The sequence below is a fragment of the Hemibagrus wyckioides genome, linkage group LG13 (assembly GCF_019097595.1).
Source record: "Hemibagrus wyckioides isolate EC202008001 linkage group LG13, SWU_Hwy_1.0, whole genome shotgun sequence".
Taxonomy (NCBI): Eukaryota; Metazoa; Chordata; class Actinopteri; order Siluriformes; family Bagridae; genus Hemibagrus; species Hemibagrus wyckioides.
This window is the reverse complement of record NC_080722.1, coordinates 10,979,462-10,997,806: the sequence shown is the minus strand read 5'-3', so window position 1 is coordinate 10,997,806 and position 18,345 is coordinate 10,979,462. Positions and strand designations below refer to the sequence as shown.

The window sequence follows — 18,345 nt, the reverse complement described above, 5'->3', positions numbered from 1 at the left end:
TTGCATACATTTAAATACGGACCTAGAAATACGGTAGAGCAGAATCTTGAATATTAAGTATATTGAGCTTTCTTTGTTTTAAATATTTAAATACAAAATGCTAAAACCTTTGATTAATTTCCAAGTTTAAATGAAATACGATGTTCAGTGGCTTCAGATTTTTGCATGTATGTGAAATATTACATATTACAAAAAATCATTATTGTTAATTAATGCTATGCTAAATCAAATTCTAAGCCTAACTTTATCAGCAGCTGGCTTTTTTATTTTTTATTTTTTTAAAGCTGCAGCTTTTGCAAAAAAGCAATTTACCTCATGGGGATCAGCCACATGTCAACAAAAGGTGTTGGCAAGATATAAAAACATGCTGCAACTTTGATCTTTGAAAAAACAGCAGTTGTGAGTGTGTGTGTGTGTGTGTGTGTGTGTGTGTGCAATGTCATTGAAATGTAAAGTTTAGAAGGAGTTTCAAGGTCTCCATTTAAAGTTTATGAACAACTTTACTCCCTAACACAGAGCAATGTACCTATTCATGGAAATTTGAAGCTGAGAATTCTCTGGGAATGTGCTGATAATTAGCTTTTCAAAGTAAGAACTACAGCTGGAACTGTTACAATGTAATCTACACTGTCTTGTTCACTTTTCAAATATGGAAGGCATTGCAATATCAAGTTATTGGTCGTGCTCCTTGGCAGCGTGCTGAAAACTGCTCAATCAGTATGTTTTGACTAAAGGTATATAGCAGTCCAGAATGAATATTCTCTCATTTATCAGGTGAATGAGATTCCAATAAGCCCGGACATTTTTCTGGACTGCTGATGGGTTGCCTTAAGGAGAAATTGGGAAATCAATATGCTGTGGTGATGATGGTGCGAAGGGAGGGTGGGAGAAAGATCGTCCATTCTGCTTCTGTCCACTCTTCAGCAGTAGACGTGCAAGCTGATTAAATGTCAGAAGAATCTGTCGAATTATTGAGGGTTGTGAGGGCTAGCCAAGCAAGAGTGTCAAGTGCATCATTGCCCTTTTAGCATGTGCTACTGCCCACATCACAGCAATATCCCTAGTTAATTATTCTGCAGAGTGATATGTAGATATGTAGATAGAGAGGGAGAGAAAGAGTGAGAAAGACAGCGATAGAGACAGCGAGAGGCTGAGAGAGAATGCCATGATATTGAGCTGATGGATGAAATTTTATAGGTAATTGGGGCATTTACGCATCTGAGCACTGAGAGCGAGATGCAGTAAGATGTTTGTGCCGGTTTTCAGACATAATGAGGCTGTATTCTGCGCAATATAACTATAAGGACAAAAATGGTATGCAAGCCTTAACTTGCACCAGGCAACATAAAAAAGCCCATCTCACTCCTCATACATATGCATTTGAGGGAAGGTCAGCTCAGAAGAGGTGGGGAAATGGAAAGTGCACCTAATTACATATTTACTTCGATGGCACAATTAGCGGTGGCCCGGTTTGTGTGTGTCATTTCTTTCATGCATATCATCATAAGAATTTATTAACATATTCATCATTCAACATATTAAACAGGACCGTCTTTTGTCTAGTGATGCCACTGTCAACCACAAAAAAATAAACAAATAAAAATAAAGTGTCATTGTCAGTTGTTACGTTTATCTTTATTCTGTATATCTAATTATTTAATTTAAACCAATTAGTAAGCCATCCATGAAAATGTTTATGTAATAAGCACTATTAGTACATGATCTTCCTTTTTAAACTTTTCATGTTCTCTTTGGTGTCAGGCTTTTTGACAGAATCGCTATCAACAGTTTGATCTTCACACACAGTGTATTTAGTAGGCAGTTTGCATATATAGTAGATGTAAATTGGATGTTGATTTCAGATCCACCGCAGGCATATCAAGCTTTCACTGTGCCTCCTTACATACTATGTACAGATCTAGTCCTGAGAATGTCTATTTTTCATGAACCTGTATAGTGAATAGCAAAAAAAAACACAAGGTATTTTATTTGCTAGTTCTATCATATGTACTTGCCAACATGAGTAATTAATCATCGATCTAATGCATTCTAGTCAAATAAATGTTCTTTATCTGGCCACACTTCCACTTCCATTAAACTTATACATACTGTAAGTGTAATGTAGACAGTGAGTTTCTTTTTTCTTTCTTGATATCTATCATTCTGTGGTCTTTCCATCCTTTTATTCATAACACAAAATACATCAAAGGTCACTTATTTGAATACATTGGTATGTAAGTCATTAAGACACCTTTGTTAGGAAAGGCCACTCACCTCTTCCAGTACAGTGTGTTTACTTGAGCAAAACTTATTTTCCTATTGTGTTTCCTATGTAGTGAATGACATTACACTAAATGATGGATTCATAATAGACTTTATACACCATATTTATCTATTTATGTAAAAAGACAAGGGGGAGGGAGAGAGAGAGAGAGAGAGAGAGAGAGAGAGAGAAAGAAAGAGAGAGAGAGAGAGAAAGAGAGACTGCTCAAACTTTACCAAAGCAAGACACTTTGAATTCAGGACTTCACACTCAAAACGCCTTTGATATGATAATGCGATCTCTATTTGCACCCGCTGTGGAAGCCAGCAAAGAAATTCAGCAGATCTTCACCCATCGCATCAACACCAGCTGTGGAAATTGAATAATTGTCTATGTAAGGGTTGAATCAAAGAATCATCTTTGCATAGGTACATGCATATATGTGCTTATTGCTAATAATTGATCTATTGGTCCTGCCTACTGATGCAAATATGAGATTATTATTTACTTTATGATACACAATCCCGTATAACAATTTAATTATTTATAATACTATAAGAACTGCAATCCCCAGGCTGTCAATATGGATCATTTACTTCGATCAACAACCTACTGTGTAAATCTGCTACATTTCAGAGTATCCTGCCCTTTTGTTCAGGGCTTACTCATGTTTTTGTATAGATCAGTTTGTACTCACCATCTAACAGAGAAATTTCAGAGTATTTTGATTTCAGATTTTAGGCACCGGGATTATAGTGCATGTAGGTGTTCAATAAGTGATAGAGCTCATTAGATTTTCTAATAATATAATCATATTTAGTTGTACCATTTTATTTCCTGTTACTAAGCAACGATTTACTTTATAGATTTCATACATTAAAAAATTAGTGTTAACCATCATACAGTTCATTCACTTTTGTGTGATATGCCTTTGACGGTAGCTTAAAAAATATGAGATAATTACATAGTTATTGTAGATTATGTACATGCGGAGAAGTGCACACAGAGTAATCGCCCATTTAAAGATGTTTTTGTTCTTGTTATATCACTTTGTGGTACTTGTAGATAGATAGATAGATAGATAGATAGATAGATAGATAGATAGATAGATAGATAGATAGATAGATAGATAGATAGATAGATAGATAGATAGATAGATAGATAGATAGATAGATAGATAGATAGATAGATAGATACTTTATTCATCCCAATGGGGAATTTACAACTTCCAGCAGTATCAACAGACATAGGTAATAAGGTAATAATAATAATAAAAAAAAGATAATATAAAATATAACAAAAAAACTAAACACTAGAAATTTACAGGTATAAGAGATAATAAGGTAATGTGCTTTACAGATTTAATTAATTAAATTAATTAAATCTGTTACAGCAAGAAGACTTGTTCATGTGTTGTGTACATGCTTTGACCCCTAGGGTTGCCCATGTCCACCTGCTGTGATAAATAACAACTGAATTCATTTTCTGATAGCAATCCAACTGTTGCTGTTCAGAATTTCATCCATATGTGGTCAATGTCTATAACAGTGTCTATTCATCAAACAGAACACTTCATCTTTCAGTAATGCATTTCTAATCCCTGCATGAGTTATTAAAATATCGTAACGGGTAGGGTTAAGTGAAAACTTGTTTTTGTCATCTACTTGCCAAAGCATGTCTATTAGTCTTTTCTTGTGGTGTAGCTCCCGGTTCATTTGGCTGTTTTCTTTACAAGAATGCTCACACTGTGGAGACCCATCTGCTTCTCCCTGGTGTTTTCCTCTTTTGGAAACCAAAAAAAGGATGCTGCATTTTTAATACGGTCTGGATTTGTTTGTGTTGAGTGCACTATTACAATAGCTCAAATGCATTTCGGGCTTTCTATTTTTTCTTTTGCTTTCTTTCTTCTTACTTTCTCTCTAGAGTGAATGAACAAATGGATTAAAAACAAGCACAAGGATGCAGTAAGTGGAAGCATGCTCAGCTTCCTATGGAGGTCCCCAGGGCACCACTGGCACCTTTCGTGCAGTACTGCGTGTGGGCAGCATGTGCTTCTGTCTGCTATATCAAACACCTGAGACAATTGCTGGAAAGCTCACACTGAAGCGTTCCTTAGATTATGAGGTAGAAACCAAATGACTGCTTTCCATTGTTGGACAAGTGAAGCATCTTTTTTTTTTTTAAAAGTAATAGTTAAGAAATATTGATCCATGAAAAACTAATAAATAAACACACATTAAACATGGTTAAACTTTAATATTTGTGATGACCTTTAATGCTAATTTGTTTGTTCTTATTTCCATGACAACTGCATGGGGCATTGCATGATTGGAAACATATGAGATAACAGTCAGAGTTCACTGTTGCACCTAAAACCAAAAGCACTACTTTCCTCACTTACCACTTTCCAGTGATGTCTATTGGACTTCCAGTTTACAGTGCTGCTATAGAATGTGTTACAGAACGGCTTGCCTCAACTAATTACTGAAATATGAGATGTCAAGCATTATGGCGTGATGACAGTATTATCAAGAAAATTTGGAGCTTTGGCTGCTGATCTGTTTGAGCAGAGTGTAGATATAGCATGTGGAAGTGAGACAGCAGGACGGACTAAAGGATTAAAGCCCTGCTGCATTCCACTCTTCAGGTAGAAATGAAAGAAGGGCTAAATCCCATTGGTTCCACCAGCAGCAGGTAGTTGAACAATACTGTGGGTAATGTCAGTAAAAAAATGCAAAGAATTATACATCATTATAGATCACGGGTATCTTCATCAGCATATCTGAATGGAGAGTAAAACAGAAACAACAAATAACCACCAGTCAATGCTGTGCTGATGCCGACAGTAAAAAAATTGATAAAAATATCTTCAGTACTTCAGTGCGTCACTGTTTTGAGTATAGGGAGTGTATTTATTCCTCTATACAGAAGGCTTCTCATAAACAGGGAGTCTGTCACCCAAAATCAGAAGTGCATACAACAGACTGATACTAAGGAGGGGGTAAATGATGGTGTTGTTTTTTTTTGTCTAAATCTGTAGGGTATATGATGCTACCTCATTATGGAAACAGTTGTACTAAACAGAAATGCACAATTGTGCTTTCAGAAAATGTGTTAAATAGTGATTTAGCTACTTGGTTGAGCAGTCAAATGTGTAATTACTCCTACACTGTCACATGTGCCAAAACATGCACAGGCATACACCTTCATTGTTCAAGGTTTTATCACTTTAAGACTTAAAATATCTCATTTCAAAAGCTATGCTCCGATATTCCATTTTGCACCTACGTGCTGTTCTTTTAACATATTCAGAGTAAAATATCAGAGTGTAATCTCACACGTTCTCTCATTGTTTTGCATAAATATCAGTCCGCTTTCTTTGTGCTGACTTTTTTAAGCACAAATCTCTCACTCCTGCCTTGTTCAAACTAATAGCCTCTTGTTGCTGTGAACTAAGCACATACTCTGTTTTCTTATTTGCTTGCTGTTTGTTGAGGCTTTATGTATTTTCTGCTTCAATCTTAAGGGGCATCTAAAGGTGAGGTTTAATTTTAAATATAGAAAAAAGGGGTTACTGCTGGTGAGCATTTGTCCAAAAGAGGCAGCTCCCAAAACTTAACTATAGGTGGCATTATAAACTCCTGAATAATTCTGGAAATCAGCATTACACACCAAACAGCACCACAGATTCTAACAGAACAACATAACCAGTGATGTGTGATTCACACCACCTCATTTCCTCTTTTTAATTATGCTCCTAGCTGTCACAACCATTTCTTGGGGTGCTTGAGCCCATCATGGTCTTGTTCAATCATCTCCTATGCACTAAAGGCTGTAACTCATCAAGACCAGGAGAGCTGTTAGCAGTTAACATGCTCTCTGGAGATTTACAGTTCAAACAGGAAATTAATGACATTTTTAATGGAGGGATGGAATGGCTCACAGTGGCTGTGACATGGGGAGAGCTCAAATGATGGCTCGAATGATGGTCATTAGTTTAAGAGGGTTATTTGCCCACCACTGACTTTGAAAAGTGAAATTAGAGTTTAAGAGAGTTTTAAAGGTTGGATAAGTTATAAGAGATGATATTGCCTGTGTGCTCTATTCCAAACTTTACCTTTCATTTAGACTGTTTAATTGAAATTAATGGCGTTTTTAAACCTAATGCTAAAAGAACTAAGCAATCTGGGTTTGCTACCACACACACATATACACACACACATATAGCTAGACTTGCATCTTATTCATTACTTGTACTAACCAGTGGGAGGAAAGAGTGATTCATTTCTGATGACTAATCATCGTCTGACCCACTTTAGGGGATTTGGGGAATATTGTAGTGTTGGCCTGTAGAGCACAATGCTGCTTAGTCTGCACTGCATTGTTCCTGCAGCATTTCCATTACACTCTTTCGCTGAACACTGCGTAGATATAGGTGATATGGTGAGCCCCAAGGTTTCTGGTTCAATCCTGAGTCTGTGCGAACTTTTTTGTTTTCCTAGTGTCAGCATTGGTTACTCCAGGGTCCTTTGGTTTTTATCATATCTCCCATGTCAGTAAGTTTATATTGGAAATAAAATCCATTAAAAATGGACTGGCTACTCTAAATTTCCCAAATGTGTGTGTGTGTGTGTGAATGTTTCTGGATATAGCTACGTCCCATTTAGGGGGTTTTCCTGCCCTGTTCCCAGGATATGCTCCTGATGACTGTGACTCTAAAAGGATAAAGCAGTTACTGAAGATGAGTCAATAAGTATATAGACATACAGTTTCATCTACCACAGATATGTACACATATCTGCTTCTAAATGGGATTTGTGGCTATAAGCCAGCCATACATGATACTATTGAACTGATCGATTCCCCAAAGCTCACTGCTTTTTAATTGCACATTAGACTCGCCATGATTGCCATGCTTTCACTGAACAAATAATCGCATGCATACTATCAGAGCAGCCGGTCCATTAAGCTGAGAAGAATGTACACTAAAATCCCATAATGCAACACAGTGATTGTTGACAAGTATAGTATCTAATGTCTGGAAGAAAACTGATTCTATTTTTCATTGTGAAGCTATTACTGTTCATCTTTTGTGAGTTATAAAACCTAGTACTTATGCTATGTTCTGTACAGGTACCCTACTGTAAAATGTACTTCACTGTAAAGTTACTGTGTGCATGTGTGTGTAGGTATTCAGTGTGTAGTCAGTGTGCAGCTAGCAATAATTCATTATGCACTACTCTGTATGGTTTTTGTTCTAATATTTAATTGCTTCAATATAAGACATAAATTTGTCAGTGTCAGTCACTTCCATGTCTTTGTCACATTTAAAAGAAAGTCAAATGGTGCCCAGCTGCCAGTGTCTCATTATTGTTTTTTTGAAGTCGAATTGCACAGCTCCTGCCTCCTAGTTAAAGTCCATTCTGTTGTAAAAATCTAATGAAAATTTTCAGACTTTATAGTTTAGTTGGCAGGATTATTGTGTATGGATTTATAAATGAATAATGTCTACACACGCACACTTTTCACTTATCTGTTCCTGTATTTTGCTCTTATTTCAATCTAATATAAGACCGACCTTCCTCAGTTCACTCATGTAAGCTATAAACAGATATATTTAAAAGAAAGCAATAATAAAAATAAGTCATAAAAATGTACGAGTCATTAATGGAAGCCAGTATATATAAAATGTATTTATATACATTTATATACGGTGTGAACATATGTTGTTCAATTAGAAATTATTTACAAATATATATTGGAGTCTGTACTATCTTGTATGCACATATGCCTACACACATACACATATACACACTTTTCGATGAGTAATTGTACATAATAATGTTTTTCCACTGTCTTGTCTTTGCTCTGTTTGCACCTAGTCATACACTTTGCACTTTATGTGGCTAGGAGAAGCTTCTGTCCTAGCTCTGTGTTGTTGTTTTATTTTTGTGTTTAAACTTTGTTGTATGTTTATGTAGCACCAGGGTCCTGGAGAAACGTTTCATTTCACTATGTACTGTGTCAGCTTTATGTGGTTGAAATGACACTAAAAGCTTCTTGAATCTTGAATAATATTTATTCTGTAAAGTACTGAATTGTAAATAATCTATAGGTAAATGTACAATTGTCATTTTAACTTGGTAGTAGCATGATTTTAGTTTAACAGTCCTTTAGAGATTGCTGGAGTAACTGGATTAAGTGGATTATCTTAATCATTGTGTTCAACAACATACAAACACTCCTATTAAATGACTATGGTAGGGAGGGGAAATTCAAGTATTATAAGTATCCAACATGCTAGAATACTTAGAGAGCACTGGAGTAAAGATTATATGTCAGTTAAGTTATGAACAAAGAAATTAAATAAAAAAAATGACGTGTGATTTGACATGGATATTTTTTTTAGCTCAAATTATTTTGAGTTTACATGAATAGAGAGAGAGAGAGAGAGAGATGTGTAAAAAAAGAAGGACTGAATCTCCTATATTCCTATATGTTTAATATCTTAGATATATTCCTCAATGGGAGGTAAACAAATGTTTCTGAGACACATCCAGGTACACAGTGCCAGTAAGTGTCACCCACCCTGCTTTCAACAGTGAAAAATGAGACATTTTTATGAGGAAGACAAAGAAAAAGAAAATGTGATCTTTTATGGCTTGAGGCGACTGGAGGAAAGAAGATGCAGTGCCGGAGTTTAGAATTGACAATAATCTGCCTGCTTTATACTTTCAGATAGGGTTTTCTGGGTGGATGACTGCTGTTTATGCAAGCTTTTCCCAGCTTTATTTTTTTCTACAATTTTCATCTCCCTTGTGATTTTTTATAGCTTTGTGTTGACAAATGGAATTCGAAATCACTAGCAAAGCATTTTATCACTTGAAAGATTTAATAACAGGAGGGTATGCCCAATATATACAAGTGTGTGTGTGTGTGTGTGTGCGTTTGTGTGTGTGTGTGTGTGTGTTTGCAAGAATGACGGATATGCTTAGGATTTTTGAAATCACATTTCATCAGCTCAAATAATACAGATACTTTAGTTACTTTTTAATATATCTTTGCATTACGTGATTTCTAATTAGAATGATAATTTGTAATCATTAATTCTATTTATACTTAATTTGAGCTCTCTATTTGAGTTGAGGTAAAATAGAATAATGTATAAAAATAAAGTGCTTAATATATAAAGTTGAAAATAAGTGCTTAATAATAAAATGGAGGCATGTCTCTGAGGCGTATGCAATTCTGACCTTGAACATAAATCCATTTTTTTAGCTATAAGATCAGCCACAGTGAGAAAGTATTATCCAGGATAGACAATGATGACGGGTAATGCAGATTTTGCCCGTATTTTTTGTATTTGTACATATACAAGGTCTTATTCGGGTCTCCGGCAGGCTAAAGACTGCAGCCACTACCATCAGTCGCTAGAGATCAGGGGAGTGAGGTTTACCTGCACCGCTGGCCTCCATTACACTTACCCCTCAAAACCTCACTCCCATCCGGGTCAAGGCACCAATGTAACCCCCTGGGTTCTAGTCGCACCAGCTCGGAGCAGGTCTCACGCATGGTAGGCGGGTACACTAACAAGGAGGCTAAAGACTACAGCCACTAGCCACTTGAGATCAGGGGAGTGAGGTTTACCTACACAGCACCTAACGCTGGCCTCCATTACATATGTAGTATAAAAGCAAATGACATATATACAGCTTCGGGTAATGTGGTAAAATGCAAGTGACAAGAAGAAAAAAAAATTAAACAACATCTAACATTATCACTATTATAGTGATATGTTGCGTATACATTAAGTCCAATTGCCATAACCAGGATGTGGAAAGCATGCTAGTCATCGCAATCATGTTGATTTGCAATCACATTAGTTGGCTGCTCATCATATAAAACAGCACATTTTTTTCATTATGAAATAAAAGCTGCAGAAAGTGTGAAAAATGCTATTTTATGCTATGCTATATTTGCCATTGATACTGAATGATTCGTGCCCAGTTTTGGTTAGTTTGCATTCCTATCTAAAGAAACTAAGTTTAACAGACTAAGTTACTGCACTTTTATGGCCCTTAGTACTTGTTTTTTTTTTAAAGTAAAAAGTTTTAATTTGTTCTTTGTGACTTCATAAAAAACTTCAGCAATCAGCATAAAACAAGTGGGAGACAAAACATATTTATGTCTTACACTAATTAGGTATCCTTTTAGAATACTAAGCAACAGCAAATCCCACGTCCGAAAGTCTACGACAGACCACTGACACACTGCTATATACTGCAATTATCTTATTCTATAACGTTCACTAAAGTAACACATTTTTGCACGACACAAGTGACACAAGAATCAATATTTCTACACAAAATAAGCTATTAATTCGATTCTGTGTAGTATAAAGGAACTATAGTTTTAGAAGCTGAACAAGCTTAAAAATAGGCTAGAGTTAGAGATACTAATTGATCATGGAAAAAAAAATGTGATTACATAAACTTCTGCATATTAATTATAAATTACAGTATTTTTTTTTTTTGTGTGTGTGTGTGTGTATGTGTGTGTGTGTGTGTGTGTGTGTGTTTAAATGCATGTACACTACATGTGTCAGTAATTTAGTCTTACCTGTCTGAGAATAATAATGCCTTCCTGATTGTGTTCGTTAGTGATGATGTCAAACATGGCTCCTCCATCTCCAGGGACAATGTTATACTCCACCTCAGCATTCTTGCCAATATCCAGGTCATGGGCTTTGATTCGTCCAACAGCAGAGCCCACCGCTGAAGATTCAGGCACACGCAAATGGAATGTATCTGATGTAGGACACACATGATTATCCTTCTCATTAATTTATACCTTACAGTTGGGTTTATTTAGACTTCACATCCATACAAGGAAATTTGGGGAAATTCATGCGAGATCATTGTTAAACGTATAAATGTATAGGGTTCGCTGTAATGAGACATTCAAAACGACATGAACAGTACTGATTACTTCAGTGGGTGAGGATGATGTGGTCCATGAAATTTAAAAGGGATAAACCAATTATTTACTTTGGAAGCTTTCAATAGTCTGTTGTACTGATAATGCACATGATATGCTTTAACATTTAACTGCTGATTAGAATATTTGCTCTTTGGTGAAACAGTACACCTTTTAGCAAGCAATTTACCGCTTTACAGTGAAGCTCCCCTTTAAAATGGATTTTCCAAATCTATAAACCAATACATATTTGAGGTTGGCAAATTATGCTAAGACAGTTGTTCAGTTTGTAGATTTTACTCAAGCATAACACAAAGCATTATACTGTTCCATCATATTTTCCAAATAATCAATTAAGCTTTACATTAGTAAGCCGTAACTATGTGTTCCATCGCATCTTGTAAATACACTTCATTCTTTTAACCAGCCATAATTTAACAAAACTGAATTTAATTATGATACATTTGTGGTTTGCCATGCCAAGGATTCCCCAGATCCTTCCTGAATGCCTTGTTTAAAAATTTCTGGAGTCACCACTGACAGCACTGATTAGCTGAAGTTAATTCTCAGTGGCCATTTTAGAGGGGAAAAAAACACCTCAGCTAATTGCAAAGTCATTAGACAAATTAGAGCAATGTACTGAAAGAGACAAACAGAAAAAAACATCCACAAGGGACAACGTCCAGCACATAGTGAATGTCAGAGCATTCTCTCCTGACCTAATTACATAAATATCCACTTCCAGTATATCAGTATAAAGTAACTATTAATATACTACATGAAGACACTGTATGTGCTATGAGATATTTGTGTTACTTGTGTTGAGCTACAAAACCTTTTACTAGATTTGACTGATTTTGTTTAGTTATGTGGAAGAAACATTCACCAAAATCAACATTAAGGTTAAATAACAGAGAAAGTATATTGTCTAATATAGTGTCATTATTATTTGAATACACATTTATTCATGCTTGCTGGGGATTCTGTGACAATCCCTGAAACACTGGACACAATGCAGAAATACACCCTGGATGGTATGAAGGTTCGTCTCAGGACAGCATGCGTGCACACACACACACACACACACACACACCTTGTAGTTAATCCACCTATCGGCATGTTTAAGGAGGTGTAAGGAAACCCACAAAAACAGTAGTCAGAGCTCTGAGGCAGCAACGCTATCCACTATGCATCCAAGCTTCCCTCACTATGACCAAATTGTTGTTATTAATCTGAGGACCATGATGATGAAGTTTACTAGTCAAAACATCGTAATGTTGCAAATGCAATGTCTTCAATCATCTGTAGATATTTTAGTTGACTAAAAAACAAGTGTATGGCCAGTTCACTCACTGCTTACTGTACTTATGCATTTGGATTACATTATAGAAATTATTGCCCTTTAATTCCTTCTTTCAGTGGCTGAACAGAGAGAATTGCAGTACAATGGTTCCTAATGTAATTCCAAGAGCATTCAAAATAATTAGCCAACATTATTATTGTTTTATCAATATTTGAAGTGGTTTTCAAATAGAGTATTTGATTTTAATTTTTTCTCCAGAAAAAGAGAGGTCATTTGGTGAGGAGTTCATTCTCTGCATCTGAACAAAGCTTGTTGCTTTTATATTTTAATAGTCTTTACTCTTTACTACTGCAAAAAGCTCTCCTAATGCTTTTTCAAATGTCAGAAGGAAGCTTTTACAGATCAAGCAACATAGGGTTCTCCTGAAACAGGGGCAAAAACTCTGAATATGAACTTGCTATAAAGCTGTGTTAACCAAAAATATATGTTATTGTGTGTGCTGAAATTGCACTGTATTATTACTCTCTTTTGGTTATTTACTGCAAATTACTATTTACATGTTAGGGCAATGTGGATGAATCATAATCACTGTATGAATAGCTTGAATTGAATTGAGGAGTATAGTAATGAAGTGGCTTACTTTTGGAGAATCTTGGTGGGTTATCGTTGACGTCACTAAGGGTGATGTTGATAGTTGCGGTTCCTGCCAGACCTCCTAATTGGCCTCCCATGTCTTTGGCCTGGATAAGAACCTGATAAAGCTCCTTTACTTCACGATCCATTTTAGGTAGAGCAGTTCTGATAACACCTTTACATAAAACAAACAAACAAATAAAATAAATAAATAAATAAATAATAATAATAATAAATAAATAAAATAGAGACAATCAGCATCAGTTTACAGTGCAGGACATGAACAAGGGAACATATTTAAGACAAGATCAAGTTAAAAAAAAAAGGTGAAATAGGTGAAACAACACAAGACACAGCCAAGGGACAGAGCATTAAATGGTCTTAAGTCATTCAGATGCACAGAATATAATGATTCAAAATGTTTGTTGTACATTCAATACTCCAAGTGGATTTCAAACATTAAAATTGGTCTTACAATTTAATCAGCAGCACTCATGCTTGCTCATGATATACTGCTTCAGACCAGAAGGCTGATCTGAGTTTTGGTTTTCTTTAAAATGCAAGTCATTATATCAGAAGTTCATTCTCTATATCTGAACAAAGCTTGTTGCTTTCATAGGTTTGTGCTTTTTTTCAGTACAAAAAGCATGCCTAGTGCCAGAGGAAGCTTTCACAGATCAAGCAAGCACCCCATAGGTCAGATTAGACATGGAGGTGGGTGGTTAAAAGGGTCATGGAGGTGTTTGAGGCACTAGTATCAGGTAATATGGAAGTTGATGTCACATTTTATCTCTTGGGTTTGTGTGCCGGGGAGCACCATGAAAGGCATTCATTTTTGACTCTCTTATCATCACGTTCGGCAAAGCACATGGCTCTGTGAGGAGCTGAATGATTGATCCCACCTTCCTCCCATTCTCATTTTCTCTCCTATTTATCTGTTTTTTTCTATTTATATCTCTTACTGTGTGTGATGTAGGTCTGTACAGGAGTTATCAATTTTGTTATAGCATTACATGAGGAAGGTTGATTTGTCCTTCCTGTTACAGTACGAACCCCTTGGGCTACACAGGAAATTTAATCCTAGGAAATTGAATCAGTACTCTGTGTGGTTCCAGTGGTAGTGATGTCTAAATGCATCCTAACTGAGGGATTTTAGGGATGTCAGAGCAGTGATGAGTGAATACATGCTTACTTATTTATAGCTGTTTATCCAAATAATGCATGATGTGTTTTGATTTAAGCCACACGCAGCAGCTTTTGAATAGTAGGAGGTCATATTTTATTGAAGTGAAAACCAATCAATTAATCATGATTTTATTCTATTTTATTCTATTTTATTTATTGCAGTTTCTTTAATATTTTTGTTATTTTATGTAAAATAAAATGAAGAAAATCCATTTAATGTCAGTCACTTTGCATGAACTGGATTATTGGACTATGTGAAATGTAGCACCTGCTCACATGAACATTGATCTCTAAGGCTATTGACTTGACAGGATATCTATTGCTTCCCCACTTTTCAAAGTGACTTACAGTTTAGAATTGGCCTCCAATGTGAATCTATTGCTCAGACCAGCCACAACGTAATGAAATCAAGCAGCCTTTCACCATTTGTTTAATAGGGTCGATATGTTGTAATTAAATAGCATCCTGTGCATTGACTTCATTCTGAGAGGAAAATTTCCATTTTTTTTAATTAACCTCTTGTAAGTAGGTTATTATACAGTACTGCGCAAAAGTCTTAGACACCAAACATGTTTATGCCGACTTAGCTTTTGTCTTACGTGCCTATATTAGGTCTAATGCATTACTATGTCAATGTTAGAAATGTGTTATTTGATCTCCGTGCACCTTTTATTACAATTGAGCACGATGTTCCAGATGAACTAGAATATTTTGTTGCAGTTTAGGGAATGACTTTTTCCTGGCTCAGGTCTTAGCTGATTGCTATCAGCTTGTAAATGTAACGGTTAATAGATGACTCTGTGCATAAAAAAAGTAGGTTGGTTTTTCACAAGGCTCTATTCTGTAGCCACTGCTTTTTTTTTGTTATATATGTTGCCTCTGGGTGCAATTATTTGGACACATGATATTAGCTTCCACTGCTTTGGTGATGACACACGGCTGTTTTGTGTCAGCAAAACAAGATGACAGGCACAAGCTTAATAAAGTTGAGAAATAGATAACGAACATTAAAGCCTGGGTGCTGACTAACCTCTAAGTTAGTAGAACTAAGTCAGAAGTATAAGTACTTCTACTAGGCAGATCAGCAGCTTGGTGTAAAACTCTTTCAGCTCCATTACGCACAAAAGTGAAGGAATGTGCTGTGATTGACTCCAGTATATGTATATACAGTATACATTATGAGCACTGACAGGTGAAGTGAATAACACTGATGATCTCCTCATCATGGCCCCTGTTAGTGGGTGGGATATATCAGGCAGCAAGTAAACATTTTGTCCTCAAAGATGATGTGTTAAAAGCAGGAAAAATGGGCAAGTTTGATAAGCGCCAAATTGTGATGGCTAGACAACTGGATCGGAGCATCCCCAAAACTACAGCTCTTGTGGGATGTTCCCAGGAACATTGGAAGGAACAGTGGACGGCCAAGGCTCACTGATGCACATGGGGTGAGAAAGCTGGCCCGTGTGATCCAATCCAACATCTCAGCTACTGTTGCTCAAATTGCTGAAGTTAATGCTGGTTCTGATAGAAAGGTGTCAGAATACACAGTGCATCACAGTTTGTTGTGTATGGGGTTGCATAGCCGTACACCAGTCAGGGTGCCCATGCTGATCCCTGTGCACCACTGAAAGCTCCAACAGTGGTCATGCGAGCATCAGAACTGGACTACGAAGCAATGGAAGAAGGTGGCCTGATCTGATGAATCACGTTTTCTTTTACATCACGTGGATGGCTGGGTGCGTGTGTGTCGTCCTGTAAGTATCCTCTAAGTCCTGTAAGTTGTAAGGTGGGGCCTCCATGGCTTCCATAGGCCCCACCTACTGGACCTAAAGCATCTGCTGCTAAGATCTTGGTGCCAGATACCACAGCACACCTTCAGGGATCTAGTAAGGTCCATGTGTAATATTATTTTTTTTACCTCAGAAACATTGCTAAGTGATAAATATATCATTAGGCGAAGCAAAAATAAGCCCTCTTTTCACATTTACCTTGGTCTATTTTTGGATATTAAAATATGTTCATAAAGCTCCAGTTCCAGTCCAGAATGCAGCAGCTAGTCCATAGTGCCCTTAAATTATCCCTGCTGGTTTGACTAAGTAAAATTTAGCTTTGATTATAAAATTGTACTAATAACCTATAAAGAATTGAATGGTTTCATCCCACAGTATCTGAGTGCAGGATTTTAATCAGAACCTAGGCAAATTCATTTTTTTTCTCTTTTGCAGCAGCCTTTTTAATTAGTGTTTAATTAGTGGACACATTTATTCAGTCTCCAGGTTGAAAACCTATTTGTTTAGAAAGTACGGTTTAATCATTTTTTTCTTCACCTTCTTTGAAGGTACAGATCTAAGGTATTACAGGAATAGACAATTATGGATAATCAGAATGTTTTGATGCTGTCATTCCACACCCCATGCCTCTTAGGTTGCTGATGTCCTAGGGTGCCCTCATGCTTGTGTTACCTTCTGCTATGCTGTCATATATAGACCTTTCTAAAGATGTGCACCTTCAGTCATGCTCATGACTCAACCGTTGTTTCAGTGGATATCATCTTTTTATGATTTTTACTCACAAAACAGTCATACTGAATACTCTTTAACACACTCTTTGACTTTATTCTTCCACATCTGTATACTGTAATCATTTATAATCCCACTCTCTGGTGTAATCGGAATGGATTTCCTTTTAAGTCTGGTTGTTCTCATGGTTTCTTCTTCATGTTGCCTGCCATGCTTATTAGTGATCTAAATCTACATCTAGATTTCTGTAAATCTGCTCTGTGACATTATCTGTTGTTATAAGTGTTAAACAAATAACAAATTAAGAAAAAATCAATGTTTGCTTATAATTGTTTATAAAATTATTTGTACATTCATTTATTTTTATATTTTATTTATTTTTTTATATTTATTTGTTATTTTATAAAACTAATGAATTACATTAAATAATAAATCACATTTATAATGAAATAATTATCAAGGTTGTTTAAGTTTCTTGGAATAAGATGATTTCTTTGAAAAACTGCACAACAATATAAGACTAATTATTATTATATTATTTTTGGATATGTTTAACACATACTTGAATTTTATTTTATTTTTTTTACATTTTCCTACCTGTTTCAGGCTCTACGGAGAAGTATGGCTGTCCGTGCAGAATGCTGTACACCACTTTTGCACTGTTGCCATAAGTGGGATCGTCTGCATCTGTTGCTGTCACCTTTGTCACGTACGTTCCTGCAAAAAGACACATGGGGTGAATAAAAGTCCTGTTTACTTTAAAATATTCTACATTTTATTACTAAAGAAAGTGTGATTATTCTCTACCCTTTAATAGCTGAAGGTGAACTTGATTTATCTGAAAGCGATGGTCATGTATGTGTTTCTTTACAGCAGTAGGCTATATATTTTTAATACATCAAAGTAATCAGCTTATGCTAATAGGCTTATGCCTTTATTAACACAGCACCCTGTGGCTAGCAGGTGGTTAACAATGGCATTAAAACTTTGGCTGAGCAAGATCTAGGCTTTAATCCAATAAACAAAGGCCAGCCATGTTTGACAGCATAGCAGTGCTGTAGGGATGCTGGAGGAAGGCCATGGTCTTATTTAGGATGTGGTGGAGAATTAATAAGAGAAGCGGTGCTAATATTCAGTGCCGATTATGTATTCTTAACTGAAATGTATTGCGGAAATGTTTAGCTCTCTAAATTAATATAGTCTGGCAGCACTAATTAGTATGATTATTTGTTTTTTATTTTGATTTCATGATTTTTATTTTTTTAATTATTCCCATGGCATCAATGTAAATAAAGATGCAGTGTGGTGAGATTACAATATGTTCCCCTTAGGACCATGTGGCAACACACACCATAATAAAATATCATGATTCAGAAAACTAGATCAAATAAAATACATTCGGTCCAGTGAGGTCATGGCAGAATGAACAGTATTAGCTCCATACAACAACAGGAAAATTATGATCA

At 36.0% G+C, this 18,345-nt stretch overlaps 1 protein-coding gene across 1 annotated transcript in view; it reads right to left on the bottom strand.

Annotated features, from left to right (window-relative positions):
• Positions 1 to 18,345, bottom strand: part of LOC131363251 (cadherin-12) — a 101,308-nt gene that overhangs the window by 23,020 nt on the left and 59,943 nt on the right. The window contains exons 4-6 of the mRNA XM_058405595.1: positions 17,477 to 17,596; positions 13,183 to 13,350; positions 10,883 to 11,070 (exon numbers count right to left, since the gene is read on the bottom strand). Of these exons, the coding sequence (XP_058261578.1) occupies positions 10,883 to 11,070; positions 13,183 to 13,350; positions 17,477 to 17,596 (476 nt within the window). The remainder of the gene's footprint in view (positions 1 to 10,882; positions 11,071 to 13,182; positions 13,351 to 17,476; positions 17,597 to 18,345) is intronic.